We start from the raw sequence: 12,611 nt of genomic DNA on the forward strand, positions 1-12,611 counted from the left end.
CACCTAATATAATTAAGTCTATGTGATGAAGCTAATTATGATACAGTAGCAAGAAAAAAGAAAACCTGGCAGTTGATGACACAGTAATTGTAGTGTTATTTTTCATGACATGGCAACCGTAGTATTATTTGGGGGATGACACAAGATGTATTTCTTTTTTAACATCAGCAATGTTTAATTCTACAGTAAGAATTCAAAAAATGTTATTTTAAAACCTCAAAATAAAAATACACAAAGTTCAAATGAAAATAGACAGTTTGGTTTTACATATTTATTTTAGCTCCTTCTGACGCATTTGCAGAGGTCAATAAGATTTAACTCTTCTACTGTTTAACTCTTCTACTGTTTCAAGGTTGTTTCACAAATTCACAAATTCAAATCCCTCAAATCTTTTCAAATATTCTTAGATTGAATTTTCTACAATTAAAATGCAACATTAACTTCTTATTGGAAAAGACGCAGATGTAGAGAATGGACTTGAGGACACAGGGAGGGGGAAGGGTAAGCTGGGACGAAGTGAGAGAGTGGCATGGACATATATACACTACTAAATGTAAAACAGATAGATAGCTAGTGGGAAGCAGTCACATAGCACAGGGAGATCAGCTCGGAGCTTTGTGACCACCTAGAGGGGTGGGATAGGGAAGGTGGGAGGGAGAGCCAAGAGGGAGGAGATATGGGGATATATGTATACATATAGCTGATTCACTTTGTAATACAGCAGAAACTAACACAACACTGTAAAGCAATTATACTCCAATAAAGATGTTAAAAAAAAATTCTTATGGGAGACTGACATAAAATACGATATTCAACAACAGAGTACCACTAATGTAAAACATGACAAACTGACTTGATAAAAGTTCTAGGAGTCACCCCACTAAACAAAATCTAAAATGAAAACATAATTATATTAGATAAATTTTTAAAAAATGGATGAAAATTACCTTTCTTTTGGTGTGCCAACTCCATGTTTTCCCAGTAGATGAGTATTTAGGTGTTTCTTCATTACAAAAGCAACCCTAAAAAAAAAAAAAAAAAGTTATTATAGAACTAAAACTTAACTCTCTGCTAGAAATACATACTAAATTTTTTAAAAATAGACATGGATTTTATATATATATATATATAAATATATATATGTAACATGAAAATGCACATTACGATGGCACTAAATTCTAAGCAGAAAGCTTGCATACAGATTAATATACTGCAATACCTGAAACCAAAAGAAATAACTGCATTTAAATTCACGGGTTCATTTTCTCACTTGAGTAGACGAACAGGGACCAAACCGATGATTTTAGTTCTTTAGTCACTGCCTTCACTGTCAGTTAGTCAGAAAGATAAAGCTACACCTCAGTATCACATTCCCTGCCCCTTAGCTGATCCCACACTTCAATCATGAAATGAGTTTGAGAAAATATCATTTTATTAAACATTTAAGGGACTGTAAAAGAGAAAATGAATAGCCTTCATGAAGCTTCCTTAAAAACATGGTAATTATTTGGAGAGGTTTTTTAAAATGATATAAATGTTTACCGTGTCTGCAATACAAGCAAAAAAAAATGTACTTAAGTGCCCAGAAGGTATCAATAACTAAAACAAGCAAAAAGTATTACCTGACACGCTATCTTATTTTACACACAAATCAGATCACTTAATTCAATTTCGTTGACATAGATATGAAATGGGCAGGAATCAGCAGCCAGTGCATAGTGCACCACTCTTCTGCATATATATAGTACCACGTAATTTAATTATGTTGTGTGAGTATTTAAAACAATTTAGATCTCATTCAGAAGCATCAGACTAAAATGGCTCTCTTGATAAGCAAAAAAATAAAAATTTACTGTTGTAACTTTCAGTGTAAAAGGGCTTGCAAACATTTTTGTTAATTACGTATTACAGCTGTCCTTCATAAAGTTAATTACTAATAGCTGAAAGGCAAGAGAATCTATTTGCATATGTACATGAAAGGCATGACATATGCAAAAATATGATTTTAATTAGCATTCTATGATATGAAGGGCTACAAATCAAATTGGCATGTTATAAGATTCTTAACATTAAACACTGAATTCATCTGGACATGTTTGCACAAACAGGCAACACAAGACTATAAAGTACTATGGCCTTATGGAAGAGACGTGTGTCAAAAGCCAAGACCAAAATGTGAATGTTCCTTTTCATGTCTGGTCTATTTTGGTTATTTTCATATAATATTAGGGAACCTCAGTTCTGAGGCTAAAATAATATGTTTGTATTTTTTTAATGACTGAGTCCATTATTCAAGTAATGCATTTGTATAACACTAAAAATAACATTCATTCTTTTCTCTACACTGAGTAACAACTATGGACAACACATGCTTTACAACTATAAATAACCAATCACACCACCAATCCATAAAATGAAAAAATGATTATTACATACAAAGAATCAAACTGTGATGATATTAAGTGCTTAGCAAAAATTACAGTATAAGATAGTCTATATTTGTTTGTTTGATTTGAACAAAATAAATAATATTTTTCATTTCCTTAAAAAAGAATACAGCAATAACAACAGTCCATTTAAGTCATAACTTCCCTACTGTCTTCTATTTTCCTATAATTAAAAAAACATAAAGCTAATAGCAAAGAGCAAAGGTTAAGAACCCAGAGTTGCAAAGCACAGCTTATTTATATGACCAAGTATAATTTAAGAGATCTGAGCTTAGAAACCACAGTGCAGTTTTTAAAAGACAAAAATTTTATTAATTAAAATGTTTCAGGTTTAAGAAGTAAAACAAAAATATTACACTGCACAGGGGAACAAACTAAAGTACACAGAGAAGGAAAGCTTCTTCCTATAATTTAACATTCTGACATAATCTGCTGAATGTCTATAATACTAAATTATCTAGAGGAATAACAATTTTTTATTATTATGGGGAAGAATTTACAATACTAAAACACAGCTCAATTGTAGTCAAATGCAAAATATTTATTCATCCAAAACCTGACATAAAGTAACTATAAATTCTTTTAATTTGGTCTAACTAAAGTATGTGTAGTGTAAAAGTCTCAACATCATCTGCAGTGAAACAGTATAAGCCAAGCATGACCGACTAAAATAAACTTACCAACCTCCATGAATAATAACATTGCCAGTAATTTGTGATTACTGAACGGAGCCTATCCTTCACTGCTATCCTAAGAGTATTAATATTTTAACATAATGGTTGTTTTGGAAAATTTATAATCTAGACACCACCAGAAATAAAACAAAAATAATCCGGAATCTGAAAAGCTATACAACTGAAATGTCTTGCTCCCAATGAGTACACGTGACTTAACACTTTGATTGTTTCCATTCATTCACTGGTGACTATGTACCGGCCACGGGCAGGTTCTGCATGTAGGATGCAAAATCAGACAGTTAAAGTCGCGTCTTCACGGAGCTTTCCTTCTCTAACCTGTGGCTTCTCATCAGGACGAAGCAGCAGCACTCAGCCTGCCAGGCTACCGCATGGATTCCCCTAATCACGTGTGCACAAGCTAATGCGTGTGCTAAAAGCAGGACCTACCCTAGACAGGAACGGTCTAGGCAACTGTGGTACACAGGTGATCAAACAAAGAGAAGTCCCTGCCTCGGAAAACATAAAACCTAGTGAGGGACACAGATGACAAGAACAAAAGCTACAATACAGAGCATCTTAAAGAGTGAAAAGTGGTCGGAGAAAAAACAAAACAGAGAAGGAAGAGCTGAAACCTCAGCAGGGGATCAGCATTCTACACTTGGGTGGCTCAGGGCTGCGGTGGCGAGCTGGACACTCCACCAAGCAGGGGGGAGCCGGCCACAGAGGAAGGGCGGCCACGGAGACCCGGGGCATGAGCCCGTGGGGCCGCCCGCAGTGAAGCGCGGAGCAGAGGAGGGACGAGGTGGCGGCCGGGCACTGGGGGAGGTACCGAGCTCGTAGGCCATACAGCCTGGGCTGGCACTGAGTGAGAAGGAAAGCGTCGCAGGCATCTGAACAGAGGACAGATGTGCGGGACTCGCATTTTAATAGAGTCCTCTAGCTGTTTTGTTTAGCACAGACTGCGGGGGCAGGGGAAGGGGGCGGCGCGGGGACACAGAGGGAGGACCTAACTGGCTCTTGCAATAATCCAGGAAGAGGTGACAGTGGTTTGGACCAAGGGCTAGCAGTAGAGAAGAGATCTGGTCAAATTCTAGACACATATTTGTGATTAGAACCAAAAATTTCCCTAGGGACTTCACATGGAGTCTAGAAGAGAGGAATCAAAGATTTCGGCTTGGGAAGAACTGAGCTGGTCTGAAGGAGAACATCATTTTAGGACATGTTCAGTGAGGAAGCCCACTGACATCCAAGACGGGTCTCTAACAGGAGGCTGAATCTACTGGTCTTGAGTTCAAGGGCAAGATTCATGCGAGAAATATATACTCCGAAGCTATCCATCTGGCAAGTGCCTGACAATCTAAAGGAATACCTTGAAATAATAAAAAGTAGTGCTGTTTAAAGTATGATTGATTTCCAAGTATCTATAACTGCCTGAAATAGCATCATTTGAAATTGTTTTTGGTGTCAAAAGAACAGCACAACAGTAGCATTTGCAAACTAGCTACAGATTTCTACTTTTTAGTACAAAAATTTCAGATTTGAACTCCTAATTTTAAAATAATTTTTCTTACACTATATGGAGATAGAATACAAACCTCTTCCTTCAGCCCCTCAGATTTTCTCACTGCAGAATTATTTCACTTGTGAGTCACGGAAGATTATCTGACTTACCCATGAAAGCAAATACAATACAAAACCATGACTACAGAGAACGGGACGTGACAAGCAGGAGACACCCAGAGCCATGGCACCCTGGCACTCCCGCCTCACACAGTGCAAGGCAGGGTGCTCAACTCAGGGGCCAAAAGTCAGGTGTGCACAGGCTGTGTTTCTCCCGAACTCAAGGCAAGAGACGCAGCAGCAGCAACAGCAGCTTCCCTGAATTTCTGTTACGTTGCTTCTTTCCCTCATCTGTCGAATAAGGTCAGATGCTCCTGAAAGACAGGCCTATAAGATACAATACCCAGCTCCTCAGAAATTTCTGATGATCAGGTCCATGTAGGCACTATAGGTTACAGGAAAGAAAGTGCATTTGCTGTTAAGAAGTTAAAATCTAAACACAATAAGTTAAAAGAAAATTTCTAAGAACTCATTACTATCTGACCATGACGCGTGCACAGTCACTTATCCTTTTAGTCTTAATGAGGGATCTGTAGTAATCCACCCCGTTCTCCCAGCTGCTCCCCCTCTACACCAGTGCCACACACCTCCCAAACAGCTTGTCAGAGCACAGGGGCCACACAGTGAAAAGCTGAGTGAACCAAACAAGAATATAATTGACAGTTTTTCATCACTGCTGAAGAAGCAGAAAATTTAAAAAAACAACAACAGCAAGCTGCAAGGTTAGCAGGCCAAGATTACCTGAGGAATACAAGAAACAAAGCCCTCGCGAGCAGACACTTGTGGCCATGTTCCTGGTCAAGGCTGGTTAACTCCTCAGGTTGGGCTGACCACGCAGCATTTGTCCCCCTGGTAGCACTTCAAGTACAAGTGAGAACAAGTGACTCCTGTCAGGGCTCTGCCATTTATGGCTCCTGTAACTTTGAGAATTTTAAGAACACTCTCCAAGTAGCAGTCTCCTCAGTTGAAACATGAGAAAAGCAATACTTCATAGGAGTTTGGTGAGAGTTAAATAAAACAACATAAACACAATGTGGCATGAGGAGCAGACAAAGACAACTTAATAAATAATAGCTAATATTAGTACTGCTATTTTTAGAATAGTGTCGGTGACACAGTTACATCTAGAAAAAAAATAGTTGAAGGATTTCAGCTCTGAAAGCCTCCACTCCTTTGAGCCAGTTCAGATAGCATCTTAACTGATACGCATAACAACTTAAATGAAATTTCAGCAGATGCAGCAAGACTACCTAGAAAATCAAGATGCAAAGATCTGACAAACCTACCACGTCAAACAACAGTGCCTACCTATGTGAAAGCCACTAACCTGAGACGTAAATTCGATGCCCATTTCTGTTTACACTAATCCCCAAGAAGGGGGCTGGGGGCCAAGAAAGAATAATGCACTCCAAAACTGAGCAATAGCCACAAGCAAAGAATAATGGACCATCACACACATCCAAGTGTCCAACAACCCAAGGTTCTGTTGTGTCCCTCTTTATAGTTTTGACTTTGAATGGTAGGTCTCTAAATTAAAAATAAAATTTTTAACTAACTTGGAGAAGAAAATGGCCTGAATGAGTCAAAACTCTAAACTTTGAATTTTGATATATCTTTAAAAGAAACTCATATTTGGTTTTTTCAAAGTGTTTATACATATATTCTAAATCCTAGAATCTCATAAGAAAGCAAACCTACACAAAAACTGCATCACCAATAATCCTGTGTCTGCTGTCAGAACTTCAGAGAGAGCCCTATAAGAGAGCCCACCGTTCTGTGTTTTGCGTAACCAAGTCACGCTTTGGACCTACTCTTCCACCACAATCCCTTCACTTTTCCTTCTGGCCTCTACAAAAGGCCCTCGCCTTCCTACCAGGTGCAGAACTCAGGGTTCCTATTAATCCTCCAGGTGCTAATACAGATGTAGCAGACACTCGGGAAGAATACCTCACAGGTGATACCCAACCTTCCTCCCTCTGAAGTAAGATGGAGCCAAGATGGTATTGACAGTTAAGGAGTATAACTCTGGAAATAAACTCCCTGGGTTTCCATCCCTGGGCCACCATTAATTCTCTCTGTAAACTGAGACCTGTTATTTAACGAGGTGCCTTTGGTTTTTTCTCACATAAGATGGAATGGTGGTCATGAGGGTTACATGATTAATGCCTGGTGCCTGACACACTCTTAGCCTTATATAAACCTTTGCCACTTTTAGCGATTGAGCACCCTAGGCTCGAAGGTTCAAGAAATAATGAACACCCCCAATATTCTACCTCATTCCCACTGGCCAGTGCCTCTCGAGTACTGGGCACCAAGTTAGCAGGAAGAGCATGCCTGCCCTCCTGTGAATCTGTTTAGGAACACTATGTTCACAGGAACTACAGTGCCATTCAGTGTGATTCAATTCAAACACTAATTAAAAGATTCACATGTTTTAATAAGCAAGCACCAGAGACCCAAAAGTAAACAGCATTCAGACCTAACCAAGGAACAGACAGGAGAAGAATGAACGACGATAGAACAGCGTCAGGTGCAATGACTGAGGTAGCAGGTACGGAGAGAGCAAACAGCAGGAGCTTCTAGAAAAGTTCCAACGAAGTCTGGGAGCAGAATGGTTAAACTGGCTTGTGGGCACAGATTCCAGGTGCATGGAACAGGGCGTACAGTTTGGAACAAAATAACAGAGAAAGATCAAGAAACACTGTTAGAGAATTAAGTGAAAACTTGAGACAACAAAGAAAACAAGCAGAATCCTCATTGTGAAGGGTCTTATAAATCATGCCAAAAACTTTAGATTTTATCCAGATTCTCAACATTGCCAAATATCCTACAGATGACTGTTCCGCAGAACGTTAACAGGGATGTTACCCAAAGAAGTAGGGATGGGGGGTGGTATGGAATAAGACTGGACAGTCCCAGATCAGAAGAGTAAAACACTGCAGACCTCGAGTCAGGGAGGCGCTGGTGAGCGCTGGGTACCACACGAGGGAGGAAGACTGGACCACTTTCTCTACACCTGCTCACCACTAAGTACCTTCCTCAGAGCAGACCTACGCACATCTCCTAGAACTGTGTCTTCAGGACACGATTTAGAAAATGCCACTGTAGAGTCAGAGGAATTTTGAGACTGGGACATAAAAATAGCTGGGCTCACACTTCATAAGGCACAGGTTCTGCAGTCAGGCAGCGCCGAGATCAGATCCTGAGTCTACCACTTACCATGTGGGTGATCCTGCACAATTTTTAAATCACACTAATCCTCTGCTCCCTAATTTGTAGTGTGGGGATAATCACACTTATCTCAGAAAGTTATAACAATGCATTACTTAGCACAGTGGCTGTTACACGGTCATCATTCAAGTTTTAGATACACAAAAACATATTACCTATAATGTGATTTGACTTTTGGAGCAAATGCCCCTTGTTATTCAAAATATATAGAAATTGCTACCATTTTGCTTGATATGTCTGTTTTATGATTAATAAGGTATTACCACTCTGAAAGTGTCCTTAAATGAATAGATTATTTTTATACTATAGTTTTACAATAATTTCAATTATTTAATGGTATCGGTATAAAAGACAGATGAATTATAGATTTTCAGTATTGCAGTAAGTGTGCATTTCCCCTAATGACTCTACATCACAAGAGCAATGGCTTCTGAAAGATGCTCACCTCCTCATCTCGTGAAACCTGTTAGGTTACGTGGCATGCAAATGGAATTAAGGTCACTGAACAGCTGGCTTTAAAATAAGAAAACTATTCTGGAGTATCTGGGTGGACTCAACGTAATCTGTGTCCTTAGAAGTGGAAGACGCAGACAGAAGAAAGGAGGCAGAGAAAGGGGGATGACTCTGAGGGCAGGGTCACAGAGATGCTACATTGCTGAATTGGAAGATGAAGAATTGGACCAGGAGCCAAGGAATGCACGTGGCCTCTAGAAGCTGACATTGTGTGAATATCCTGTTTCCTAACAACCAGCTCCCAACGGTTTCAGTGCTCATTGATGAAGCTTACCCATTTCAATGATTATAAGGAGTGCTGCAAAATGGCAGTGTTCTAATTCTATCACGCCTTCGACATTTATTAGCTGGCATTCTTCTATAAAGAACTTCAGGATTTTGCCCTTGTCTGTCTCATCTGCTCTCTCTAGCTCTCTTTCAAGAGCACTTTAAATGGACTCTGGGATTTTCACTTTTATGCCATGTTTCATAATCAATTATCATAACTATACTTTGTAATTCTCATACTATCCCAAAATTGGCCAATGGAAGCCCCTTAAAGCTGGCTTCTATGTCCTTTTGACATCACTCCTCTTAGTGTTCAGGCTCTTCCTTACTTTCTAGCCGAAGATGTTCCAGGCTCACCATGTCCTTTCCCTGCTGTAGACCTGGCTCAGCCCTGGTTTCTTAGAGTAAGGAGTGGTATTTACAAGGCAAGACCTAGATGCTAGCTATGACAGCTGCTGTTTGGAATATCACTGAGTCCAAGCCCTCTCAATATACAAAGGTAGGAAATAAATCAATGAACACAAATAAATAACCATATGGCAGGCAGGAAAGGAAATAGAGAGGATCTCAACTGTAATGGCCACACTTGGTACATGAGCGTTCGTCACAACAATCAATCATATCTTTTCATTATTCTACAATACTTTGTAATATATTTTCGAGTGGTATACAAATACATTTCTGTAAACAAATCACATTTTATCTATAGAAGCAAAACTTTCTATTCAGATAATTCTTTTTTGTGAATCATTAAGGTGTAAATATACTGCTCACTATTACTTTCTTAAACTCTAATAACTTGGCTTCTGGTGCTAGTTCTTCTAATCCATTTCTGAGCACTTCCTGCTTCTCACTGTTGTCGATTCTGGTTCCTCCTCTCATCCTCTTAGGGCGACACTTTTATTCGTATACAGTCTTAACTCAAAGGTATAGTTCAATTCCTGGGCTTCAGTGCATAACCTCTTTGTGAGTGACTGACATCTCCACCCATGGCCTTTGCAAGGGCCCTTCTTCTTGTCTGAATTGCTGATACCTTAAAACATATCCAACACTCAGTCATGATCTTCCCTCACTAAGGGGCTGCTCCAGACCTCCCTAATTCTACCAACTGTACCAGCTTCCCAATTTAATAATCATATTCTCATGTTTATAAGTCATCAATTGCTTCTTCACAACTGCTCCCTCTCAAGACCGTACTTCTCTCTCTCTACTATAATTACGCTAGACCAAACCATTTTATTGAAGTGCTATAGCTTCAAGGTGCTCTCCATTACAATTCACCCTATATACCACCATCACACAATCTTCCTATAAATATGTTCATACTGCAGCTTAGCTCATAAACATTTTATGCTTCCCTTTCTGAATTGAATAAAGCACCAAGTCCTAAGCAAACAAATATTAGTCTTCAATAGTCATTCTGAACCAGTTATTCCAGTTATGCATTCTATAACCAGTTATTCCAACTTCTGGATGTACCCTCAAGAAAGAATCTTAAATGAAGGCCAAAAACTATTCCAACAAAAAAATGAAAACACCCTAAGTGTGCAATAGCAGTGGCATTATTAGAATATTATGCATCAGTAAAAGATACAGAACGTTTCTCAGGAGATATTAGATTTAAAAGGGACAAAAGTACTACATACAATGTAATCCCATGTATATATATGTATGTGCATTTTTGTTTTCTCACATATACACATACAAATATATACAAAGAAAAGCAAATACCAGGCAAATTCACTCTGATATGAGATCTAGTTTTAGATTATTTATATTCTTTGTTTTTCTATAATACGTAAAAGTTTTTGAAGCAAAATGATGCTTCACATTTTACACAGCACTTTTTATGCTTCCTCAATGGCTCCGCATAACCGAATGAGTAAGTGGTGGAGGCATTATCAGCTCAACCCGAGAGAAGAGGGAATTGAGGCTCAGAGAAGATAAGTGACTTTGACTTTTTCAAGAAAATGTGGCAAAGGAGCTGAAAATGCAAAAGTAGGATTCATGCCTGGTGACCTTTATATGGAGCTCTTCCCACCATTCCACACCCCCTGACTAATGAAAGATTATACCCTCATGGAAAACAAGAAAAAAGAAAAACTACAGAAATAAAAGCGTTCACAAATAAAATCATTACAGTATATTCAATGCTGTTCTAAATGAGTACGAATCTTTCTAAACTAATGAGTGAAAAACCAAGTAGCTGATATTGCACAGATTTTTTTTTTTTAATTCACCAAGATTAGAAAAGTGCTCATAATATTTAAAAAGAAAATATTTATCATATGTTGAAGGTACAAACTAAAAATTAATGACCTGTGAAACAGGTCAGATAAAAATAAATATGTATAGTCAGTTAACAAGTATAATTATGCTTCGAAATAAATATAAAGATGTTGATCATTATTAAAAGAACAGCCAATTGAGATAAACTGCATTGGTTTTATTATCAACAAAAATCAAGATAAAATAAAATATTTTACCCTCAAAGTGTCGGAAATCAAGATCATGCTAATATTAGTGTGATAACATAAAATACACTGTACAATATTTTAAAAACCTAAGTGAAGCACTAAACCTTCATTTATGTAATACATAAAATGAAATACATTATATATCATCGTCAACATATTTGAAAGCAGCTTCCAATTACACTGTTTAACCATGATTTCATGGAAAAATTTTTCTCATCCACTTATCTTACCTATAAATGAGCACATTAACTTACAGGAACACAGAAAAACCTGAAGTTCAAATGAATTCTAATCTGTCCAAAAATTTACCTTGCAAATAAAGGAAAAATCTACAATTCCATGATATTTGTTTACTCCAAAATTCAGACGTTAACAGGTATTAAATAATACTTAAAAACTACATTTCTCAAACTCTTTCACCAAATCATTGCTAGGCCAGACCAAGTATGTCTTCCATTGTTTCTCAAGTATCTTAAGGCACAATTTCTCAGAATGCTATTGCCTTTTTTGGTTATAATCATCACATAGAACCGACTACTTCCACATTTGAAATGTTTATCCTTGTAATTTTACATAAAGAAATTCCCTTCAAAAACAAATTAACATCCCAAAATTTAGAATTACCAAGAATCCTTTAAAATTATAATTTTAATTTTCCTATATGGCTCTGCTTCTCCATGAAAATAAATGCTATTATGTTTATTGAAAATCTCCATGGAGAAACAAAACTTGGAAAATTTTTTTCATTCACAAGAAACAAAAACTTTTCTAAGTGTCACATGTCTCCTGAGAGTAAGCATTCTGTGTCCAAAAACCCGCAGTGAGCTTTGAGATTTTATAAAATGTTAGCAAGAGCAATCAGAAACAGTCTTCTGAGAAAACTATGAGGCAGTGGCACAGACACAGACAAACTCACACACCATTTCCCGCACTACAAAAAGGAGGAAGGAGAGACCTTCAGCAAGTTACTACTCCTTATTTCTAGAGTTGATCTTGTCAATTAATGCAATTATTAGTATTGTCAGAGCTATAAATATTGCACCCCCAAAACCTTAATATTACATTGTAGACTTCCAAATATTAACTACATTCTTAACAATAATGAAAGCAATCACATATTCAGGTATTTTTTTGTTTTGTAGTTTTGCTTGTTTGTACAGAGGGAGATTGCCAACCTCTGTTCTGAGTGTTTACATCTACCAACGTAGTTAACCCTTAAAACAACCTAACTGATGGATGAAAAGCATGAGGAGCTTTAAATATACTTTAAGTAACTTAATCTACTTTAAGTAACTCCTCCGAGGTTGCACAGCTAGTGAATGGCAGAGCCGTGATCGGAACACAGGTTGTCTGATCAGAGCCCATATACCACACTTGAT

At 37.8% G+C, this 12,611-nt stretch overlaps 1 protein-coding gene across 5 annotated transcripts in view; it reads right to left on the minus strand.

Annotated features, from left to right (window-relative positions):
• Positions 1-12,611, minus strand: part of ZNF407 (zinc finger protein 407) — a 517,289-nt gene that overhangs the window by 369,233 nt on the left and 135,445 nt on the right. For all 5 annotated transcript variants that reach the window (XM_082353374.1, XM_082353375.1, XM_082353372.1 and 2 more), the window contains exon 4: positions 948-1,022. In XM_082353374.1, the coding sequence (XP_082209500.1) occupies positions 948-1,022 (75 nt within the window). The remainder of the gene's footprint in view (positions 1-947; positions 1,023-12,611) is intronic.

The sequence above is a fragment of the Balaenoptera borealis genome, assembly GCF_965194805.1.
Source record: "Balaenoptera borealis genome assembly, chromosome: 14".
Lineage (NCBI taxonomy): Eukaryota > Metazoa > Chordata > Mammalia > Artiodactyla > Balaenopteridae > Balaenoptera > Balaenoptera borealis.